General features: G+C 39.1%; 1 protein-coding gene across 1 annotated transcript in view; it reads left to right on the forward strand.

Moving 5' to 3' along the window:
* Positions 1 to 24,515, forward strand: part of chrnb5a (cholinergic receptor, nicotinic, beta 5a) — a 26,772-nt gene extending 2,257 nt beyond the window's left edge. Inside the window, exons 2-7 of the mRNA XM_017684402.2 lie at positions 13,240 to 13,385; positions 13,544 to 13,588; positions 16,354 to 16,463; positions 18,666 to 19,602; positions 22,512 to 22,654; positions 22,922 to 24,515. Coding sequence (XP_017539891.1) covers positions 13,240 to 13,385; positions 13,544 to 13,588; positions 16,354 to 16,463; positions 18,666 to 19,602; positions 22,512 to 22,654; positions 22,922 to 22,937 — 1,397 coding nt within the window. The 3' untranslated portion in view covers positions 22,938 to 24,515. The remainder of the gene's footprint in view (positions 1 to 13,239; positions 13,386 to 13,543; positions 13,589 to 16,353; positions 16,464 to 18,665; positions 19,603 to 22,511; positions 22,655 to 22,921) is intronic.
* The last annotated feature ends 663 nt before the right edge of the window (positions 24,516 to 25,178 follow it).

Genomic DNA, 25,178 nt, shown 5'->3' on the forward strand with positions numbered 1-25,178 from the left:
TTGCTAAACACATCGCCATGGTGGATATGAAAAAATAACCATTTATATCTTCCCTTTGAGAACTCGATGCATTGAAGACAGTTCCTTTAACATTTTGTCACTGTCCATTTTAGCTTTAATTGCAGTAGCACTGGAGCGTTGGAGATACCAAATTTACAGAATGATGACGACAAATGTGTTTTAGGCTTTACCAATTGTCAGAAAAGGACAAACGACGTAGGCCAAGTTTACATGCAAAGATTTTTGCAGATGTTTTAATACATTCCGATTACAGATTAAGACAGAGGTGTTTATCTGCTCACTGTACTCAGCAATCTGATGGAAAGTCTTCCACTACAAGTCCTCTGATCCAAAGTGATGCACGTATGGAGTAAACGTTACCATGGCAGCGAACATCACGTGACGGCCAGTCAACGTGAGATGAGTTTTAATTGGTGCACTGGTGTTTTTAAATGCTTTAAAATGATGTCAGACTTATTACAGAAGGCCGAGAGGAAGACGTCGTGTTCTGAGACCATCTTTTAAAGACCACCACCATATTTTAAAGATCAGAGCATGAACTTCGTCTCCTCTGCCGACCAGTTTCTGCTCCGCCATGTGGAATGTTATAAACTTCACACATGCGCAGAACGTACCTAAACTTTCAGATTGAAAATATAATCGGATACAGGTGTTTACATGGCTATTATTCTTCTATTTAACGCAATATTTACAAGATTTCCCACCTCGTTCAATCGGATAGAAATTGTACTCTGAATGGCCTCAGTCGGACTGGACTATTGAAGTGTATACATGGACGTATTCCATACCAATTGAGCTATTAGTCAGATAATTCATGGATAATTAAGCTGCATCTAAATGTGGCTGCAGTGTAAACAACATACTGTATTCGCTACATGTTATTAAGATCATATACACATCTTACTGATTTGTTCACAGCATCTCTATCAGCATCTCTACCCTTTGTATCTGTCCAGTGGCTCATAGAGGTCTTCCTTTCAATATTGTACTGGGCAAAACATCTGCTTACTGAGCTTTATAGGACATTTAGATTAGAACGTGGTTATTTAAATATACGAATAAGACAAACTCATCTTAGTATTTGTTTAAGCAACCCACTAATTTCCACATCTGAATTTTTTTATTTCGTTTGATCCATATGTTCTTCAAACCTTGTCCAACTATTTTGCTAAGAAGTAAGTTTTTATGACTTATATTAAATTCCGTTTTTGGTCACATTGGGTTGCTGATAATTTAACAGTAGAAAAAATTAAATAGGTACAGTTAATGTAACTGCAAGGTGGCATCACTTATGATCAGAATAAACTCTGTGTCAGAGTTCTTGTCATAATAAATTTAGTTGTTGGGCATGAATGGTTTAATTTGGTATCTAAATAATCTATGTGTTGTTATAAATAGGGTATTATCTTGTGATTTTTATGTAAGTTTTTGTCTGAACTCTTTGACATGGAACTGCAGAGGGTGTGGGGACACGGATAGCTGATATCTTATGGTAAGGGAAATGGCCACTTCAAACAGCCTTATGCAACAAATGTAGGCTAATTCTTAAACAGTTTCAAATTTTATCTTTTAAAATATGGATATTTGAGTAGCAATAAGTGTTATGGTGTCTGTTCCTAGCTTGTTAGGATAAAGAGTATAGGTGCCACTCTCTAATCTAATCACTGTACTGCAAACAGACAGTAAAAAGGGCAAAATCTAAACAAATCACATCTGATTTCACACCCTGCTTATTCACTGTGTTATATATTTCAGTTCTTGCCCTCTAGGAGGTGCTAGGATAGATATCGGCCTCCCTGAACAACTCTTTCCCACTGCAGTGCAAACTTGAAATTCCATCTAATAATGTAATTTATACCTTGATCTGCTGCTCTGTGTAGAATTCCAACAGAATATTTGAGGCCTCTTTCGAGTGAATCTCCCTGTGTATTTAACGTGTTGCTGTGATGGTGTTTTATGTTGGAGCTGTGGAAATGAATTCCACTAGCTGTGTTGTCATTGAAGAATGTGAATATGTGTATGAAGTATCCAAGTAAGGTGTAGACTGCGCTGAACACATCTGGCCTTTCCATTAGTCTCTGTTGTGTTTGTCAGATCTGTATGTCCTGTACTGTTGATGCAGATTTGTACATGGATTATGTGTCAGCATTTGCTGTTTCTGTAATGCTGTCAGTGCTGTGTTCATCACCAGGCCACAAGCAGCGAAGTATATGGTAATGTGTATTTAATTATTAATCACATGATGTGCACCTGGAAGATACTCCTCTGTGTGTGTGTCCTGGGCCTGATATGTAGATTCTTGTGTGATCCTGCTAAATCATACAACAAAAACATTACCCCAGCTGAGACATGTTGGGGGTCCAATTTTTGCATCTTTAGTTTAGCACTGGAGCTACAAGGCTAACTTTGCTTACACCAGAAGTCCGTCGTCACCCAAATCTTTTCTATAAAGCCATCTCCAAAACTATTCTCAACTTGTTTAATCCACATCCAGGTCTTCGTTAAGGTCATGCAGACTTGTCAGTGTAGGTTAGAGGGCAGTATAACTTGTAATCTTCCCATTGCTTGCATGCAGATCACACAGTCATGTAGACACTTGATTACTTTCTGTTGTTTCTATTTATAAACATACACTGTATGGGCAAAAATATTGGGACATGTGCTCAGTACATGTAGAGAAGCTGTTATGACATCCCATTTTAAATCCATAGACATTAGTACAGAGCATTATATGGAACTATATGGAACATTAAGTTGCAGCTATAACACAGCTTCGAATCTTCTGGTAAGACTTTCTACAAGTTTGCAGTGTGTCTGGGAATTTTTGCCCATTCATTCAGAAGAGCATTTGTGAGGTCAGACACTAATGTTGGATGAGAGGGTCTGTCTTCCAATCTCTGTTGTAGTTCATCCCATAGGTGTTCGATGGGGTTGAGGTCAGGACTTTGTGCGGGCCAGTCAAGTTCTTCCATATCAACCTCTCCCAGCCATGCTTTGTGCACTGGGGCTCAGTCATGCTGGAACAGAAAAGGGCCTTCCCCAAACTGTTCCCACAAAGTTAGAAGCATACAAATGTCCACAATGTCTTGGTATGTTGAAGCATTAAGATTTCCCCGCACTGGAACTGAGAGGTCTAGGCCAAACTCTGAATCTTTACAGCTGTTACAGTGCAGTCAAGCAGGTAACGTTCTCCTGGCATTCGCCAAACCCAGACTCGTCCATCAGACTCCCAGACAGAGAAGCTTGATTCATCACTCTACAGAATATGTTTTCACTGCTCCAGAGTCCAGTGGCGGCGCTTGACACCACTCCATCCGACGCTTGGCATTGTGCTGTTTTTTGTGCTGATGTTAATGCCAGAGGAGGTTTGGATCTCTGCAGTTATTGAGTCAGCAGTGTTGGAGACTTTTATGATCTATGTGCCTCGGCACTTTGCAACCCGCTCTGTAACTTTGGGGCTGTAACTGACACTTAGGGGCTGAGTTTTCTTTAAGCCACTTTTCAATAGTACCATTCACAGTTGGTCAAAGAATATCAATGAGGGAAGAAATTTAACTGACTTGTGGCAATGCTGGCATCTTATCACAGACACATGTTGAAATTCCGAGATTTTTAGATTGACCCATTCTTTCACAAATGTTTGCAAAGGTGGCTAGGTGCGTGATTTTATACACTTGTGGCAATGGGACTGAATGATACACCTGAATTCAGTGATTAAGAGTTGTGTCCCAATACTTTTGACCATATAGTGCATGTTTGTAAAATCAAAAGTGCTTAATAAAAACAAGCACCAGAAATTGTGAACTTCTTTGTAGAATGTACTGTATATGCCTGTGTGACATACGTACGTGATGTCTGGATTTGACACAGCATCTGTTGTATAAGGTGTCCACCTGAGTTGACAGAAGTTTTGGGTGTGTGTTCATATCTATTGATTTCTAGTGTTCATTGCCCATATTAGTCTCGTAACTCCGGTTTATAACTGAAAAAGCAACATTTGGACACCAAAACTGCAGATTGACTACATCTGGGGTAGAGGGTGAAATTATGTATTAGATTTTTTGCCCAACTGCTTCAGACATTTTTTGCTGCTTTAAACATTGGCTGTGTGCATGTGTGTGCATCTATAAGGCTGTCTCCCTGCATTCATCTGCTCGCCAGACTTGCACATATGGCGTGCAGTTATGTGGATGAATGAAAAAATGCTCATATGCTAGCATGAAATACCATCACACATCATCATGTTACTGTTTCTGTATGAAATGAAATGCTCTTCTTTGGCCTTCATGTTGCATTCTTCCCCAGTTAGCTTTAGAGGTGTCAGCAGCGTTAGTGCTGAGTGGAGATTTTCACTTCATGTGGATTTAGGAAGTTTGGCTGCAAGTGGCGCAGAGATGTCTGAACTTTTTTAAAGAAGTTATTGTTGTTTTGCTATACTTAACATATTATAACCAACATAACTGCATGCAGCATTAATTACATAGGTTGGTACATAATGAATCACCTATACATTCTGTATTAACAGGCTCATGTCTGAGCTTGGTGTGAAATACTCTAGAGGAATTTACTGACTGACTGACAAAGCACAGAAAGCTATTGCTATTGGGTAGTAAATAAATTGGCTGTATTTGTGTTGTAGATATTGTGACCCCTGGTTCCTGTCGCCACAGCTGTAAAAAAAGTTGAAAAGCTTTTTTATAATGGCATATTTCTCATCAACACACTCTAACTGACGTAGTTTACAGCTTAACCATTGAATTGGAGAGAAGTTTTGAAAAATTGGTGGAATTTCCCATTAAACAAAAACACACAACAGTAACTTTTGATAATACAACATCTCCTCTTCTACTAACAGATACATTTGTGGTGTAGATTAAAAGTTTAGAATCTGTACTTTTGACAGAATTTTTCTGCCTGTTTCAAAAAGCTATGAGTGAGAAATAATTCAACAAAACATAACTGATAATTGTGATAATTGAATTGTAATAATTATAATAATTATAATAATAGTTCAATTATAATAATTGAACAAAACAAAACAAAACATTTTGGGGGCAGTCGTGGGCTGGAGGTTAGTGAACTGGCCCTGTGACCAGTCCATGACTGAGGTGTTCTTGAGCAAGACACCTAACCCCCAATTGCTCCCAGGGCACCGTGGATAGGGCTGCTCACTGCCCCCTAGTGTGTGTGTGCTTGCTAGTGTGTATGTGGTGTTTCACTTCACGGATGGGTTAAATGCGGAGGTAGAATTTCCCTGGTTGTGGGATTACAAAAGTATCACTTAACGTAACTTAAAAAGAGCCATTTCCTGGTGTATAAACCATGGAGTTAATTAAACCTCAGGTATGCAGATCATTTTTTCCCTTATACATTGGAAGCCCCAAGACACCATACAGAAAGAGCACATAGAGAGAGAGGGAGAGAGAGCAGCTTACTCAAGTCACGCTAGAAAGCTGGGTGTTAAAAGGCCAAGCAGCACTTTTAAGAAAGGGTCAGACATAGACAAAGTAATCAGGCCTGACAGAGAGTAGCTTCAGATCCAGGAAACAACATGAGGAAAGTAGCTTCCGTGTTGTTATGTTATGTAGGCTTCACTAATATGACGCTACACAAAATCACAGACAAGCCAAACAACAAACTACGGCTGCAGTGTTTTCATTATTGAACATTCTATCAAGTAAAAGAAAAGGTTGCTGGCTCTGTTTCTCTCTGTGCAGGACCATCAGTTTAAAAATAAAGGCAACTTTTTGCTGAACTCAAGAAACCGAATGAGGGAGTGATCAAGGTTTTTAATCCTCCCTAAACGCCAGCACACTCTCATTTATAGCTAGTAATAAATGCAACTGAGAATGAGCAGCAGGAAGCTTTGGACTGTACATACAGTTAAAACCACAACTGTAGTTGAATTGTGAGAGTCTCGCGGGCTGTGCCAAATCAGAGTCTCCAATAAGTCTGGCGTCCAGATCGGGCAGTTGAGTGCTACTCATCGCTAAAGCCGAAAACGCTCTCGTCGCTCTTCAAGAGAAAGTGGATGACCTTGAGAACAGGGGAAGACGGAAAAACGTGAAAATCATCGGTTTGCCTGAGGGCGCAGAGAGTTGGTCCCCTGACGATTTCCTTCAAACGTGGATTCATGAGGTACTGTCTATGGAGACAAAGAAGAGCATTTTGAAATAAGAGCGCACTCATCGCATGCCACGTCATATGAAGATTTGCTCATGGAATATCCGAGGAATTCACCAAAAGAAAGGAGATCCTGGACTACTTGAATCACCAACATGTGCAAATTGCATTCCTACAAGAACCCCACCTCAGTGAAAATGAAACGAGACTGGGTGGGACAAATCATGTATTCATCTTAAGACTGAAAGCAGAGGGGTCATCATACTCCTACACAAAAATCTGAAGTTTACAATTGAGGAGACTATAGAAGATCTGCGTGGACGTTTTGTTTTGGTTAAGGGATCATTATATAATGAACCCTTGATTTTGGCTAATGTTTATGCTCCCAATGTTTTTGATGTCAACTTTTTTATGAAGGTATATACCAAGTTAAGGGACTGGTCTTATAGCAATATCATACTGGGCGGGGACCTAAACAGTGTATGGGACAATGCATTAGATAAATCTTGGACATCTCAGTCCAATAAATACAGAAATATGTTGTGAATTTGGTCTAATAGATGTATGGAGGCTTTATAACCCCAAGGGAGAGGAATTCACATCTTACTTCTCTGTGCACCAAACCTTTTCAAGAATTGATTATCTCCTCACAGATAGTAGCATGATAGATAATATTACTGAGTGCTTGATTGGGAATATTGTAGTCTCTGATCATGCCGCAGTATTTTTAGTGTACACTCATACCGATGTTGAACCTCAGCCGCGATCTTGGCGATTCCATGACGTTGCAGAATCCACAGATCCCTCTTTGATATGGGAAACTCTTAAGGTTTACATTAAAGGGTTAATACTCTGCTTTGTCTCCCAGAAAGGAGACAAGAATCTGGCCCAGATTAATTTGGAGAGGGAAATAGCTGAATTAGACAGTGTTTCAAACAGTGGGAATACCGAGGAATATTTTCTATATGTGACCTCTGGTGTGCAGATCATCTTATGTCTTGTAAGGAATTAAAACAAGAATCCAAAATCTCTCGTTAATTTTTCTGGTATCTACAAATCAGGTATTATGCTAATTTAATTATACCTCAGGAGCATAACTTAAATAAAATAGGAAAACTTATAAGTTCAAACTTAAACACTTCAACTCTGAATGTTATAATACATTAAGCAAGGAAAATCAATTAAACACTAGTTCCAGTGGAATCAAATGGGAAATGGAACGAAACATGGCAATCGCAGATGACAAGTGGAAGGAAATTCTGGTCCGTATTGATTTTGTCTTAGCTCCAACCAGTTCACAGGAAGACTTGTCCGTAGACTGTTTATCACCGCTGAGAAACAAAAAATTAGACCCAACTAGATCAGATTTATGTACAAAATATCAAACAAACAAGGGCACGCTCTTGCATTACATGTGGACTGGGGTTCTGGGGTCAGATGTGCTCCAAAATTAAGCGGTTTTCACATTTATCTGTGCCTTTTGGCCCCTTAGTCCCAGTTCTAGGAGCGTGATTTATTGTACCCTTTGCTGATCAAGATTTGCTGATGAAGATGATTGGTGGTCTCCTCGCTGTTGCTAGAAAATGCATCCTGGTCAATTCGACTTCATCTACACAACCTTGTATAGCTCAGTGGTATAAAACAATATTTAATATCCTCCCACTTAAAAGATTAGCTTATTTAGATCGTATAAACGTTTTCTCAAGTTTGGGGCGAGTTCTTGGATTACACTAAACCAGCTATTAGGTGTTGAAATGGAGTAGGCCATGGTGAATGGGACGGCCTTTTCTGTACCTTTGTGTCACTTTTGTTATTAATGTTGATGATATAGATTGCAGTACTGTCTTATTTACTGTTTAAATTGTTGTTTTTTTATTTTTTAATTCCCCCTATGTTATTGTACTGCATTATGTATAATATGATCACACTCTGTGTCATATTGTTGTTTATTCAAGTAGCGATGATGTGAAGATGATGAAGGAATCTCCGCCAACACTGTCTTTCTTGCATATAAAAAGTTTCCTACACCGGAAGAACAGCGTGGGTCAGGCTCTATGGATTTGCCTGAGAGAGGGTTGAATGCCAATATGAAAACGCCTCTGAATAGCAGCTCTGACTGCCCGCTTTTATATGCCGGTTGTTTACGTGAAGTAAGTCACAACATATGGCCCTTATTAAATGATCTCATCTGCCTGGAACTGAGAGAGAGGGGAGAGAAAGGGGCCCATCTCCTGTGAGACCTTGGGCTTTAGACTCGGGCCCCCTTAATTTAAGCATTCCATATGAATGTTTCAGCCAGATACACATGAGACCACAAACTCATAATGTCGGATTTCATATGAAAGCTCAGGTACCTCAGTATCTGTTTGCTATAATAAACAAGACTGGATGGGAAAAAAAGTGCCCTAAAACCTTCCCTGTGAGTTTACAGTCTTAAAAAAATAGTATGTGAAAAATCACACTCAGTTTCCTCCTTACGCTGAATAGAGTCGATCAAAGTTCAGGCTTTCAGTAGTCAGCAACCCCCTTCCACAGGGTGGAGTGGACTAAACATTGGTCTTGGTGTCTTAAGTGAATACAGTGTGTCACAAGCACTGTCATTAGCTTGGGAATTCACAGCCAGCAGGTAAGGTGAAGATAGAAGGCGAAGGTAATTCAGACACATGCTGTCCTCTTTATCTGGATGGTGTTTTTAAATGATTCCCAAAGCTGAAAAACAGTTTTGATTAAACTATATAGGAGACAACACTTACAGATTAATGTCAAAAGTAGTCACAGGCAGATGTGTGTTTGCTCTAAGGCACTTGTCACCAACCCTCCTCCTACAGATATACTTTCCTGCATAATTTAGCTCCAACATGCATCCAACATACATTTCTTGGGTGTAATATGTAACCATGGAGAAAAAAATGCAGACATATATTTTGTATTCTTTTCATCTGTGTGTTATTTCACTATGGAGTCATAGACAAATATATTTCCCCCTGTAGTGAAGTCGTTAATAAGTTCTAATAGAGCCTGTTTAAGCCTTGCATCCTCATGTATTTTTGGTGATTGAATCACAACCGAATTTCATTTGAATGCATGAAAAGCCATGTGCAAACATTCTTGGGATGCGGGTTATGATTGGATTACTCCAACCATGTTCTGAGACGGTCAGAGACGGATTTTGAAGTGTAAACAGATTGAATGTGGACTAAACGGTGAGAGAATAATGAACTAAATCAAAGATAAAGTACATGTGACGCAGACATTATTCCCAAGCCGGCAGCCTTCTCTCACTCTGGGCTGATGAAAGCATCCAAGCCAAGATTGTTGACCGTGTTGTAACATGGAAAAGGGAAACAAAAGAAAAGTCTTAATGGCATTTTTTATGTGGGAAAAGTACAGTACATACAATCTGATCTGGGCATGCATTTTTGTGAAAAGTGTAAGTAAAATCTGGCCAAAGTTTATGCAGAAACAAAACACTTGTTAATGCACGGTGTAGACAGGCACATAGCTAAGAGTGTCTTATTTGTTGAATGGGCAAGTTGTCACAAGTGCACACCCTCTATTTAATAATAGCAAGTAATTTATCACACTAGATTTTCTAATAAGAACATGACCAACTGGTAATATAGTCAGAGTACAGTCATTTCTGTTAAAGTTCTCCTGGGCTTGTATTACAGAAGCATCCTAACTCCATTTACTGAATGGACTGAATTTAGCACAGTCACTATTTCAGAAAACAGTTTAGAATTTCAAATTCTTCTCCGAAATCTGGATAAGAAAAGAGTATTACAGAAGAATTTTAACTGGGCAAAATTTTCTAAACACTAGGTTAGCCGTTCACTTAGCACAATATGACTGGCTCCACTATTCAAGTTCATTATAACGCTCATTTATTCATATTGCAAAACGTTTGACTTGTGAGAGGGATGTTTTTTCTAACTCTGCAGATAAAAACACTGCAAACACATTTTCTCTGTTCATTCTTATTACTTGTATTTATTGATGTTGGTGAAAACTTGTCAAAACAAAACGCATTGCACTGATGACGATGAATAATGAGGAGCTGTTTATTAGGTGCAATGTCCTGTTAAACAACAGTCTCAATACTTTTAACTCACAGTTTATCGTTTAAACATCAGCAGCCACCTAGCCAACTGATGCTAACTTACATTTTAACTTTACATTGTTTATGTCATGATGTTGTGCATCATGGGTTGCTTGGTAACAGAGATAACAGTTGATTATCGAAGTTAGTTTAGATTTAGATTTCCTAACTAAATATGTAACGTAGACTTTTTCTTCATCATTTGGATTATTTGAAAAGAGAAGTCCTTCATGCTGGACAGAATTTATGCAGACGAGCTGAGCATTGGTCAGTCACATCGCTTGCGTCACATCTGTTGCATTAAAAGAGTCCTGAAATCTGGGGGTTCCCTACTTCCCTTCTCCTTGCTGATGTGTCCTAATGGTGGCTATATCTTACAACCAACTTAACACAGGGCTGCAGCTATTCTCTCCTTTATTCAGTATAAAAATATCATTATCATTATTACATAAAAACTGTTTTTTTTTTATAATTTCAAATGTGAAGTTAGTGCCTCTGGTGTTAGAGATATGAACAATGTGACCACTAACCCTGCTCTCCCCTACATATCACCTAGAAATGTCTGCCATAATTTTGTAGGTACTTTGTGTTTTGTTCAGTGGCACTAGACCAAGATCAGAAGACACACACACACACACACGCACAATGATATGAAGCAGATCTGAGCTGCAGGGGACATTCAGAAATGACTAATGTGTAATAGAGTTATGGTGGCTCATCTGTGTGTGTGTGTGTGTGTGTGTGTGTGTGTGTGTGTGTGAGAGAGCGTAACAGATCATTACAATCTCATGTGACATCATGTTGGATACATGACAAAGACAAGGTGTGTGTCAGAGCCTCGTGTTCACAGAGAAACACACACAGTCCTGTCACACTGGGGGTGGACTGCTCTGAGTGTTTTTCTGGCACTCCTCTCTGTAACTGATGAGATGTGAAGGCTTGGGGTGTGCTATGAAATCACTCTGACATATTTGTGTTTTCACCTTTTCTCCAGAAACTGACCACACACAGGGTGGGTGACACTTTGGCCTTTTCAAGCCTTTCACCTTGGCAAATATGAAGAAAAATTCTTTTGAAGCATTTAAAGTGTCTTTTTACTTCAAAGAGTCTTACACATGCTACAAACAGTACTAGAATATTTATGTAGAACAAAATTAAAAATCAAAAAGAACAGAATTAACTTACAGAGTAAAAACCTTTTGAACTTATCAGCAGTTTCATTTTAGGGATGTGCATTCCGACTAGGCTAAATTCGAGGAGGCAATAAACTGAGATGATTAGTTGCTGGGAAGAAGCCAAAAAAAGTACTTTGGCGTAATTGAGTGTAGGGCTGGAGTCTTAGGTGATAGCACTGCTGTGAGCAGAGGAATACAGTCGAAAAAAAAATGTATTATTGAGAAAAGCTGAGAGAAGTCATGGTTTTAGATGAAGAACAGAGACTGCATTTAAAACTATAGCTAGCTGGTACAACGATGAATGCTGATGAGGTGTCTTCTAGTCAGAGAAATAGCTTTCCGCTTTTCTAAATCTAACTAGAGAAGTTAGCATAGCAGCATCTGCCTTCTCAGTCAAATCTCTAACAACACATCCTTAGCAACACTTTCATGTTCAGGCACTCGTGTGTCGTCATGGCGCAGTGTAATATACGTTCCTACAAATTCTAGAACAGAAACAGAATGAGTGCCCAAATAATGTTTTCAGTATTCAGATGCTAGAGCCTTGAACGATTAATCAAGTTCTCAAGGATTCGTCCACGTCCTCTCGTAGTTAATGACCAGACTGAAATAAAAGCATGATTAATAGTATTCATCTGACCTTTGCATATATTAGGCTTAATAAATGAACAATAACGCCAAGTTAGATCCTATTGCATCTGTTCTGGAATGAAATATGGATGTGGAGTAGAAAAGTAGGAAACCAAAACTACTGTTCTTATAATCAAAATAAACCCAAATGAAAGTTGCATGTAAATTAGGTTGCATGCAACGTACAACGTCCTAGTTGCTACTAGTTGCATGAAAAGGGTGGAGGTCTACTGCCAGCAGAGAATTGTGAGAGAGAATCTCCCCAACACAGTCCAGCAGCAGTTCACAGTAATCTTTCAGCCAACCCACACATACCGTATTGAACTTTTATTGGCCAATCAGAAGAAAGACAACATCACTGGAAAGTGAGCTATGATTTGTAAGCAGTGTAGTTGGTTTCATTAATTGGTTTCAATTCCTCCTTCAGTAGTTTTTGAAATGTGGGTGAGAAAGGTTAATATGAGTAAGTCATTGTTTGCAACTAAGGCAATCAGCTACCGACTGATTGAGACTGGCGTAGAATATGTTGTTTGCTGTGAACCATGCAGACAGTAGACCACACACGATGGGGGAAGTTCTTAAAATGACCTCTTTTTATCATTTATGATGTGGAATCTCAAACGAGGGCCAAATTTTGTACACAGTCACCTTTTAACTTTTGTGTGGTGGGTAACAGATAAGTCAAAATCCCTGGAACGCAGAGCGGTATTTTGATATGACTTGCACAGGTCAACTGAATAATTTACAGTAACTGCTCCTGTCTTTTAGCCTCAGAGTGCACCCGAAGTGTCATGTTAAGTGTTAGAATGTATACATGATGATAACTCCTCCTCCAATTTTTATCATGATAAAAAAATCTCTTCTACTTACAAACACATGTTGCTGCTGTTGGAACAAATCCTTGTGTCTCCATTTTTGTGTTTCAGTTTTTGACATAATTTGAAAATACTCCCTGCCCTTTACACTGTGTGTAGGTTTCATGATGAATAAACCAAAATTCCTTGAAAGAAAAGTCTGGTTCCATAGTTTTTGTCCTTCTTTTGGAAAGTTAGAATTTTAGAGATACAAGGTTTTTTATCAGACAACAGCGATAAGTGGTTTCAACTGGAGGTTTGAAATCTACACTTTTGACTGAATGTTCCCGCTTGTGTCAGAGATCTGAGTATGACTGTGTTTGTGTTGGTCTATCAGGTTCTCTAGAAGCTGATGCTGAGGAGAGGTTGGTGGAGTTTCTTTTGGGTCCAGAGCGCTATAATAAACTGATCAGACCGGCGGTCAATAAGAGCCAGCAGGTCACCATCGGCATCAAAGTGTCTCTCGCTCAGCTTATCAGTGTTGTGAGTGCTGCACACACACACACACACACACACACACACACACACACACACACACACACACACACACACATAAACAGAGCACTTAAACAGATTTTAAACTACAATGGAGTGTTTATTTGCTCTCCTAATCCTGTTTTGCTCTTGCCATCCTCTTGCAGAACGAAAGGGAGCAGATCATGACGACTAATGTGTGGCTCACTCAGGTGAGACATTCACCTGCAGCTCATTAAAAGTCATGACAGCTCTTTACTGCGCACACACACTAACACCATGCTGAATTCAAGTTTAGTTCAGTTTCATGAAAGAAATCCTATTACACACACTGCAGCACTGAGTTTCTGAAATTAGGACAGTATATGGTCAACCCCAGGGGTTCTCATACTGATGATTTCATGCTTCTATTTTTATGTTAATATCTACTGTTATTACCAAAATCCTGCAAATTTTATGATATACCGAGCCTGTGTACGTTTAGGACCCTGCACTTTTCTCATTGCCATGCCTTGTTTTGTAGTTTAGCTGAGTCTGAATCTAGTCTTGACTATTTAGAGACTTTTCATTTAGTCTCATAATTAGCTGCAGGCATTGCATTAGACAAACGACCCCTCTTAAAAACGTGTCGGCTCAACACGGCTTCCAAAAATTTGCCTTTCATTACAGAAAAGCCTTCAGTTTCAGTTCAGAAGGATGGAACTGATGCTTACCCTGCAGTTCATGTGGTGTTTAAGGCCTGAGACACACCAAGCTGACTGTCTGCTGTCGGACGCTGGGGGCCACCGTCGCCCATAGTCAGTGTGTATGGCACCGTGGGCTTTAGACAGTACTCCTCAGAACCTTTTTGTGGACTGAGCATATTCAGTCAGCAGGGTTTGACTCTGAAACAGGGTAAATAAAAGAAACAAATGTAAGAAAGAGAGCAAAGCGGAAGGCAGGATACACCCTGGACAGGTTGCCAGTCCATCGCAGGGCAGACAGACAGACACACACAATCACTCTCACCCAGGGGCGATGTAGCACGTCAGCATTCTCATTTATTTAAGAACATACAGTTCTTCACTTGTTGTTTGTTCAAACATAACACTCTTAAGTAGTCATTTTACCCACTCAGCACTGCAGAGTGATTTACATTCACTTTTAACACAACTTGGTTTAGCTTTTGTAGCACGTTTGTGGCCTACAATGCATTCAAACAGTAAATTTTTTTGCTTGGTGCGCTACAGTTACCGAGCTACAGATACTATCTTTCCACACAGTTTCCTTCTGCTGTAGAGAGTTGCTCCCTTATATTCCAGCTGCAGTCTTCATGGCATGTTTGAGTGCAACTTTACTAAGACAGGACGAGATGAAAAGCAGACAGACAGCGGTCTGATAGGTGGCGCTAGTTCGGAAACAGTTGGTTAGCCTGTAGTTTGTAACGCAATAGCTAAACCTTCAGCTTGATACCCTGACAATTTAAGATATAAAAGCTATACTATACTAAAGCTTGACTATATGCTATAGGCCTCTTTCCTTTTAACACTGTATTTATGTAGTGCTTGTTTGGTTTGTCAGATTGAAGGTTTTTCTGTAATGAAAGGTGTTATTTCACCACACAAAAGGCTGGAAATGAGAAATTTCATTCATTAACTGCATTAAGGTCGATGGTCCTAATGTAATCAGTTATACTCAAGTTTTGTCAGGCTGATATTTGGTAGTCTTAAGTCTTGAGTCTAATTAGTCGACGGTCAGTCAACACTGACTGTCCCCATCTCTGATATGCACACGAATAAAAATAAGCCTATTAGCAGTAGGCATGCATTTTAATACGCATATCCAGTGAAAAAAATAAAGCAACAAACAACAAACATTGGATCATTTTCAATAAATTTGGTCATTTAAATATTCACTCAACAGAAAAGGCATTTACCACTTTTATGACCCCTAGCACTTCCGTAAATGTGCATATGTTCCATTCATCTTTCAGTAAAGTTCAAATAAAAAAGGAGACAGAAATATAATAAACATGGCTGATGAGTCCTGTCTGAGAACTGTCTTTACGTGGCCTCATATTCTGATTAGTGGGCCACTAACATGCCTTAGTCCAACATTCCCTAAAGCAGAATTACACAAAACGAAATTTAGACATTTGCAGCATCTCTGTAGATTTTTCTAACTGTCATTGCTGTTCTCTTTTCCCAATCTATATACATGTCATTTATCTGTCTGCCTTTCTAGGGTTCTTCACTATGTATTTGTATCTATTTTATCTGTTATGTGTGTTAAGTGTATAACATTAACATGAGGTAGTCATTACAATTATAGCCTATTGATGTCTTGATCATTCTGTCCTAGAAGCGTTTCATCTAGGATCTCAATCTCCCTTCTGTAATAAATGTTATCTGTGGGATTCCAAATGAATCAAATCTCTGTGTAAAATTAGAAAAATCATCAAATTAGCGGTGAAATCAGTGGAGAACAAAATCTAGCTACATAAATCACATCACCAGCAGGCTAAACAGGAATAAAGGGTTTGAAAAGCGACCGCTTAGGCAGCTGTTAGAGTCAATGCTGTTGTTTACAAAAATGTTGAGCATTGAGGAACTTATGTTCATGCCATGGCTCAGGAAACCAACCTTAAACCAGTCTGTCCAATAAACCACCTTCTATTTTATTTTCTTGTCAGTTGATCCAATGTGATTCGATGTGGTCATGCCATGTGTTATCTGCATTTTGATTGGCTGTTATATGAAACTTGTTTGAAGTTGCCATGCTTGTAATTGCTGAGGCTGAGTTTCAAATGAGTTGTGTGATGCTTTACATTATGCAACTCAAGTGCAATTTAGTTTCATGTAGGTTTTAAGCAATTAAAGTTGCATGAATGTTTCACTGTGTAAAGCCAGGCTACGTTTTCTCTGAGCAACTGTGCGTGTTTGATCCTTTTGTGTGTTCATGTCCCTCACCTGTTTTTTTCTTCTTCTGTCCCGTGCAGGAGTGGAATGATTACAGACTAGTGTGGGACCCAGATGAATATGACGGCATTAAAAAAATCAGAATCCCCTCCCACCACATCTGGCTGCCTGATATAGTCCTCTACAACAAGTACGCCGCAGCTACTGTTGCAAAAGTCTCCACACTTTGCATTAGCCACTCGCTGTCCATTTCATATGCACTTCGCTCTTTGTTAATCCTGTTAGGCCAGATGAACACAAATGTGGAGTCTACAATGTGTCAAACATTTGATAGGTTTACTGATTAGTTGGTTGACTCACTGATTTACAAAGTTATGTCATATCAGAGGAGAATGTATTTTTGTACAGGACCTATATCAGTAGTCTTTCCAAAAAATGCCCCCAGTAGAAGACTGTATATCATTTTGTTATTAACGCCTTAAGCCTCCTAATCTTTGGGGGATTTAAGGCTTGACATGCAGTGGATTTTTTTCTTTTTTTTGTGGAGGAAACACAATACTCCAAGCAGGCTGTCAGTGTTCCAAAAGACTGACTAATTATGCCATGGAATTGCCAAAAGCGAGAGAGCAGCCGCCTCACCATGTTGCTATTCTGTCAGGTCGTTTGGGCTTTTTTAGAACAATCCCATACGCAAAACCCTATGACAAACGATATCACTCATGTGTTTCACGCTGTACGATCTAGGTCACCGGCGCCTTGTAGAGTGGGGCTGGGCTTTTGTTTGAAAGAAGGTAGATTTTATGCTACGAGTGTTTGGAGAGGATGATGTCGTGAGTCAGCTGTTCACTTAGTTCATGAAACCAGAATCCAAAAAACAAGGGGAATGGAATGACACGCAATGTATGATACCCAAAAGGATCTAGTAACAAGTGATTATATCATGTGATGATGCTTTAATTAGCTTAAGATGTGTTTCGCTATGCTTTCATGGGCTGTGTAATCCCTTGCTAAAATAAACGCCCTGTTTCTATGCTAATTTTAATTTAAACACTGTATATGATTCTACTGAGGGAAGGAAATTGAGGGTGGATTAGCAATTGGTTAATTAATGCATATTAATCAGACACAGTGTGAGATAGTTGGTGGTTTTACCAAACACAGGTCAGAGGTAGAGAAGAGCATGCCTTGATGTGAACAGCTGCACAGCAGGGATTGTCACGATTTGATCTGAAAGACTGATATAGAATATAAGCCCAGTCCTGTTTTTCCCCCATTGCGCTCTATGTATGCCACTATCGTAAATGCAATATAGACATTATGCACCATCTGCAAAAGTGAGATACACTTTTATTTGACTATTTCAAAGTGAAAACAATTGTTGAGTTAAAAGATTGTTTCAACTGTGGCTGCACTAGCTGTCATTTGTCAAAATACAGTTGAACTAGTTGAGTGAGTGCACAACTATTACACACTTAGTGTACAGTGGAGCAGCAGGCTATTATGTCTAGGTTAGAGCACCCTAAAATGTGAAAGTAGCATATTCAATACAATATAAATTGGTCATTTGGTCAAAAAACAGATCAGCTCAAAGTGTTACAGTATACATACACTAAAAATATTTGATTTAACTGTAGCATTTTAAAGTAATGGGCAGCCTGGCACATACAGTACTGTACAAAAGTCTGAGCCTTTTATTTGTTTAATTTCCAGTCAAAACAGCCTTTAAGCACAAATCATTCATTTTTAAAGAGGTATTTCTGAGGAGATTAAATGTAAGACAGTCCAAGGAAGAAAAATAACTGTAAAAAGCAGGAGTATCCAAAACTGGAGTTCAAGAAATTATTAAGAGGTACAGAGAAATTGGGACTCCACCTGAAAATTGGGAACAACTACTTGAACTTTCTACTTGAAAGACTGGGTAGCCCACCAAACCATCCCTATTACTGAGCTTTCAGCTTTGAGAGAGAGGAGAAAATGAAGCTCCAAACAATTTGCACGCTAAAACTAGAGAGAGCTCAGACGTCACTGAATGTTTGGGGTTATTTGGATTGTGACAAGCAATGCAGCCAAGTACTAAGACTGAACTTTGGATGTGAGGAAAAATATTGATGCAGATTCTTGTGAAATACTGAAAGCAGGCCTCCCAATTTGAAGCTGTTATAAAGGCATTTTGACTGGAAATTCTCTGTGTTACCTAAAATATGCCTGATTTCATTAACTTTAACATGCAGTGTGCACTGTGTGGCTGTATTGTCTACAAAAGGTATTGTATAAGGACTTGGTATTGCTAGATACTCAGAATCAGAGGACTTAAATTGGGACTGAGGGCAAAAAGAATGATTGGAATATCTCTACAACACAGTTCAGTTTTTCTCTGCTCTTTGTCCCTCAGTGCGGACGGTGTGTACGAGGTGTCCTTCTACAGCAATGCCATTGTATCCAACTCAGGAGACATCTTCTGGCTACCACCGGCCATCTATAGGAGCGCTTGTGCCATCGAAGTGCGAAACTTCCCCTTCGACCAGCAGAACTGCACACTCAAATTCCGCTCATGGACGTATGACCGCACTGAACTGGACCTAGTGCTGACCTCGGACTTTGCCAGCCGTGACGACTACACGCCGAGCGGAGAATGGGACATTGTCTCACTGCCAGGCCGCAAGAACGAAGACCCCGATGACCACACCTACATGGATGTGACATACGACTTCGTCATCAAGCGCAAACCTCTCTTCTACACCATCAACCTCATCATCCCCTGCGTGCTCATCACCTCGCTGGCCATCCTGGTCTTCTACCTGCCGTCAGACTGCGGCGAGAAGATGACTCTTTGCATTTCCGTTCTCCTGGCACTCACTGTGTTCCTTTTGCTAATATCCAAGATCGTGCCTCCCACTTCGCTAGCTGTCCCGCTAATTGGGAAGTATCTGATGTTCACAATGGTACTGGTCACCTTCTCCATCGTCACAAGCGTCTGTGTTCTTAACGTACACCACCGTTCTCCATCCACTCACCGCATGCCCGAATGGGTCAAACGTGTTTTCCTGTGTCGCCTACCCGTCTTTCTGCTTATGCGGCGGCCTGGCAGCTCCAACGTGCGGGAAAGGTTCAGACGGAAGCACCAGCGCAAATCTTTCTCCAGCGGCCCGCCGGATGACTCTTTCGTCCTTGGCAACGACCCCGGCAGGGCCTGGAGGCTGGGTGAGCTGCCAGAGGGGTCAGAGTTCAGACAGAGGGTCAGGCTCAGGCGCGACCCAGAAGTAGATGAGGCCATAGAGGGCGTGCGGTTCATTGCGGAACACATGAAGATCGAGGATGACGATGAAGGGGTGAGGAGGGTCACTATGGAAACGAATGGCTTCAAAACACCACTAGACTAGGGATGGGCATTTTTCACACATTTGCTATTCCAGCATTGTACAGTGTAAAAAAATGCTTGCATTTCCTCCACATTTGTAATAAAATGAGAGCAGAATTTTGATTTAGGACCACCAGTATGAGAACAAATTTTGTGGCCTGCTACTTCAAAAGCAGGTTGTGATTGGTAATTTTGCATGCAAGTAAAACTGCCTCTTCTTGCCAAAGTAGGTAGTTCTTGGCCACATCATGTGGCATAAAGCATCAGATTTACTGCCAAGAGATGCATAGTTAATTTTTATAGAATAGGAAAATGTCATCAATGATTAAGGATGCAGTAATTGAAAGGAGACTCAAGTGAGTTTGAATAACTTTGTTTTTGATGGCATGTATACAGGTATGTATATACAGCCATTCCTGCTATGGAAAAGTTCTAATATAATGGCACGAAACTAGCGGGCCAGTGTTTGGTAATGTAAGCACAGAGGCTTCAAAACACCAGTAATGCCTCAAGACACCACACACCAATAGCACAGCAAAATCTGGGCTTACTTGCCAGGTCCTGTGTTTGTAAACTCTCATCCAAGCCTGGGGCAGCTGTGTTGGTGCTTTGGAAGTTGCTTGTTTGAAGCTTGAAAGGGTTCTTGATGACCATATTAACAGTACAGAGATATTTCTTGTTGTTTTTTGGTGTTTAGTAGTTTGTACGAATCTGTGAGTGGTCTTTATTTGGCTCTTTTTATGGGGACAAACCATGATGCAGAGTACTGTGTAAAATTCAGAGACTGCCCCTTACATATTTAATTTTCTGACCAAAATGACATTAACAACCATAATGTCTGGAGATATTTCTGAGGAGATTAAATGAAAGATAATACACTTTGCACAAGGAGGGAGAACGTTAAGGGAAGATAAGTAGAAAACAGGAGTTCAAGATACAAAGTACTGAGTAAAATATGCGAAGAAGCTGGAACACCTAATATTCATGCAAGACCTGGTAGGCCATCAGAACTACAGCACTTAAAGCTTTCACCTTTGAGAGAGAGGAGAAAGTGAAGCTCCACTCTTGTTTCAGATCTCAAAACCTTAACAGGTCTCCATCCTTCCACTATGAGATGACAATCACATGGTCATGGCTGTGGGCCTGAAAGGATGTGCTGCTGCCATTTGCAAATGTCACTGGTAGAACAAAACCTCAAACAAAAACTTTTCAGGAGAAGAAAAATCAATGGAACTGGGCATTTTTTCTAAGTAACTGTGCTAAGTTTTCTAAGTAATAATGTCTTTTGGACTGTTCATCAGTTTTTTATTACATTGAGTCATAAAGTGATAAACAACAAAAATGGAGAATTTTTTGTTCCCAAAACATTGAACTGGACACCCCAGTCCAGACCTCAACATCAGTGAATGTGTTTAGGATTACTAAAAGCAGAAAATGCATCCAACTTCTAAGACTGAACTTTGGCATTGTGGAAAAAGTGTGGACACATTAAATACTAAAAAAAAGATATTATATTTAGCTGTTGAGGTGTCTGTCATTTTCTATTAAATATGTTTTCTGCTTTTTTCCTGATGATAAAAAATGAAAAACTTGGGCTTAATTGTCGTTTTGGAATTAAATAAATGAAAAATGACTTTTGCAGGGTACTTTTTCACAAAACACTGTATGTCTGAAATGGTACCTTGACAGGAAGAAAATACCTCTTCACTTTAATGTCATGAGGTTTTATTCCATGTAATTGTGAACCATTTCTATTGGTTCTGTCATTATAAATGTTCACATAATGTAAAGGACAGCTGACATTTTAAAATTACTATCGAAAAGGCATGTGTCCAGAGCCCCTTCATGTCTTACCATTCTTGGATGCCCCTTTAAAAGAATTGGGACAATGGGCTGCAGGTACCCTTAAGATATGGAAAAACCTTAAGACACTTGAACAGCTGAAAAAATCTGTTTGCTCTCCTCAGAACTGACCGTTTTAGATATTTCCAACTGAGACATTTTAAGTACACGCAAAGAATAGGAAAACTTATAAAACCTACACATGTAGAAAAATTATTTCATGCAATTACAAACAAAGAAAGAATAATTTGTAAACTGTATCAAATATTCCTGTCTGTGAATTTAAATAATTCCTTACATTTAAAGCAGAGATGGGAATTAGAACTAAATGTGGATATAACACAGAGTACTTGGAACGGAATATGTACCGACCAATTCAAACATCTGGAGAGAATTCAAATGGAAAGTCATCACCAGATATTTCCGAGCACCAGAAATAGTGTGGAAGATGGGTCTAACACATAACAGTTCATGTTGGAGAAATTGGAAACTCAGATATTTTGGCTGTGCCCTGAGTTACAGATGCTCTGGAACGAAGTATTTGATGCTCTTAAGGAAGTGTTTCAGCAGAATATTCCACAAGACCCTAGAGTAGCAATACTGGGAGTAATAAGAGGATAACCTAGAGGGAAGATCTAAGAAATACCTTCTAGGAATATTACTAACAGTAGCTCTGAAATGTATTACACATGATTTAAAGGGATGAATCCAGACCTTCCCACATATAATTAATGGATCCAAAAGGCGTGGATTGTCTACCAAATGGAACAAATAACATACTAAGAATTCAAAAAGATGCCTTTTTTGTAAGAGATGGAGTCCTGTTAGAGATCTACTAATGCAGTGAGAAATCCTTTTTATTGATTTATATAATTATTTGTATATTTATGTTCTGTTCTTTCATCATTTTCATGTAATTTTTCTTATGGTATTGGCTGCTTTTATTTTAGAGTGGATCCTTTGTTAAAAAAAAGAAATGACTATTTCACTATATCACTACTTACATGTAAAAAAAGTGTATGTTCTTTGTATTTGCAGATCATCGAGGACTGGAAGTACGTAGCGATGGTGATCGACCGTTTGTTCCTGTGGGTTTTTATCCTGGTATGTGTGATCGGAACGCTCGGCCTCTTTGTTCAGCCGCTGTTTCAGAGCTACAACACCCCTGTAGCGAAGGACGAGTGAGTCATATTCCTCTCTTCTCTCTCTCGTATGCTCTTTGAGAGTTCCGGTTGGAAATGCTGTCATACCGTTTCCTAGAATTTAGACATACATAAACCATAATTCACCTTCAAATAATAAACTTTTCTTTCTCTGTCTCCCTCTCTCTCGCTCTCTCTCTCTCGCTCTCTCTCTCTCTCTCTCGCTCTCTCTCTCTCGCTCTCTCTCTCTTCTTCTTTATTCACTCCCTTCCTGTGCTCTGCTTTTTCCTTTTTCTTCTACTTTAGCTTTGGCGATTTCTAAACATGTGCTGGTCAAACTCAAGAAGATATTTGAACACATCTGAACTACAGCAATAAGACCAAGTATATGAAGTCAAAGACTGAGATTCACCCCACACACATGCTGATCAAAACTCAACGACTGTGCATTTTAAAATATGCAAAATTCATTTTGTGTTTCAGGTGACCACCTGTACGACTGTTTTATTTTCTTTGCAGTCATATTTGGAATAAGGTATACATTATAATGACATTATAATGCGGAGAGACCACCATTATTTGAAGTCCCAAGGAACCTAAATCCATGATTACTGTCTAGTTAAGTTAATCTTAAGTTAAATCTTCTGCGCACACAATATACAGTATATCTTACAGTATATCTTACAGTATATCTTACAGTATATCTTTGTCAGTATCTGTAAAAACAAGGAAACGTACATTTAACAGAATTACAATTCCGATACTAGGGATAAAGTCAGATCTATCAGTATTTAATTTGTCCACTTATGTCCACTTTCATCCTTTCAAGCTCAAAACCAACAAATTACAGCTGTGTCCCCCCAACAAAACCTGCTCCCAGAAATATGACATTATCTTCCCCTTCATAGAGACACTAAAAAAAATAGACAATAAAGATAAAAAAATGGAACTGGACTTTAATCTGAAATGATAATTGGCTTTAATTAGACCGTGGGAAGCGTGTGAGAAATATCCTCACAGATTTCTTTAAAAAAAAGGTGGACACACTAAATAACAACAAAAAAGCTGTTAACATAATATAGAATTTTCTGTTGGATGTTTTTCCTGCTTTTTCCTGACAGTAGCTCATAAATTTCTCTTTCCTTTTCTCGGCTCCCTGCCTTTTGTTTTCTTTCATTTCCGTTCTCTTCATTCACACGCGTTAATTAGCGAGGGAAGCTAACAGTCAGTGGTTCGTCATGGGCATGAACGGACTAGGATGTATTATAAAGTTATTATAAAGGCTCTATGTAGTCACAGTAACGTATTCACCGTCATTCCCAGCCTTTCATTTCGGGTCCACCATAAATTTTCATTAACCTCTTGTTAAGAGGTTGAGATTCTTAATGCACATTTCTTTGGGCTGCAGCCATGACAACACTGACTGGTCGGCCTGTGCGTCCGTTTTCAAAACTTGACGTGCATTTTTTCTGTGTGTGAAAATCAAACTGGGTGTGAACAGGTCTTTACTACAGTTATTATCCACATTGTTTACCCCAATAAGTGGATTCTTTACTGGTACAAGTTTATATTCTCAAAAAAAAAAAAAGGTACTAAACCGTCACTGTACCCTTCTCGTCAGTGGCGTGGGTCTTCAGTACCTTTAGTCAGGGAACATAACCATACCATAATCCATTGCAGTTATATTTCCTAAGTTCTGTTGACTCCACACATCCTGTCTTGACTCCAGGCTTTGTATTTTATTGTTCTGTTTTAAAAGATTAGGTTATGAAAATCTCACTTAAAATACACAGTTGGACCTTAAAACCACTGTTGTAGTTTTGAGGGTACATTTACGTTGTTGGTACCTCGATGAACCAAAATGTACCTGCACAGTATGCTTTTCTGACAGTGTACTTCAAACTGGTAATATTTTATTTTATATATATATACAGTACTGTATGAAAGGTCTTAGGCACCCAAGACACATTTTCAGCATCTGTTTATTTGTGTAGTTTGTGTTTATTTGCTGAGAAAAGTGTTAATATTAGAATAAACAAAATGTATAGAATATTAATTAATAATAATAATTAATAATCGAGGAAGCCCAGTATTATATGTAGTTAAAAAGCAGCTCCTGGTTTGACCAATCAGTGCTCAGTAAATTGAGCTCATGATGTCATTGATGATATTAACGAGTCTCTGTGGCGGCTGTGAAGGTGTCCAGGAAAAATCTGGACCCGAGAAATTCTTGTTATTTTTATTGTTTTTCTGTTTATTTGAATTATGAATACGACTTTATTCTAATGTATACTGTGATAAACTCACTGCTGAGTTTAATTGTTTAAAAATTTGCTTAGATGCCTAAAACTCTCACACAGTGCTGTGTGTTCCCTGGGACTTTAACTGTGGATTTGACAAATCTTTAATTATCAGTATTTCTGTTAGGTTGTAACTAATGCACCGTTTAGAATGATCTAAACTTTTCTGATAAAAACAGTTCATTAACCAAAATGCAATGCATGCGGTTACTTTCTATCATTTAATTCCCAGATCTTCATTTGCCCGCTGATTCAGCATTTCC

Source organism: Pygocentrus nattereri, chromosome 22 (genome assembly GCF_015220715.1).
Source record: "Pygocentrus nattereri isolate fPygNat1 chromosome 22, fPygNat1.pri, whole genome shotgun sequence".
Lineage (NCBI taxonomy): Eukaryota > Metazoa > Chordata > Actinopteri > Characiformes > Serrasalmidae > Pygocentrus > Pygocentrus nattereri.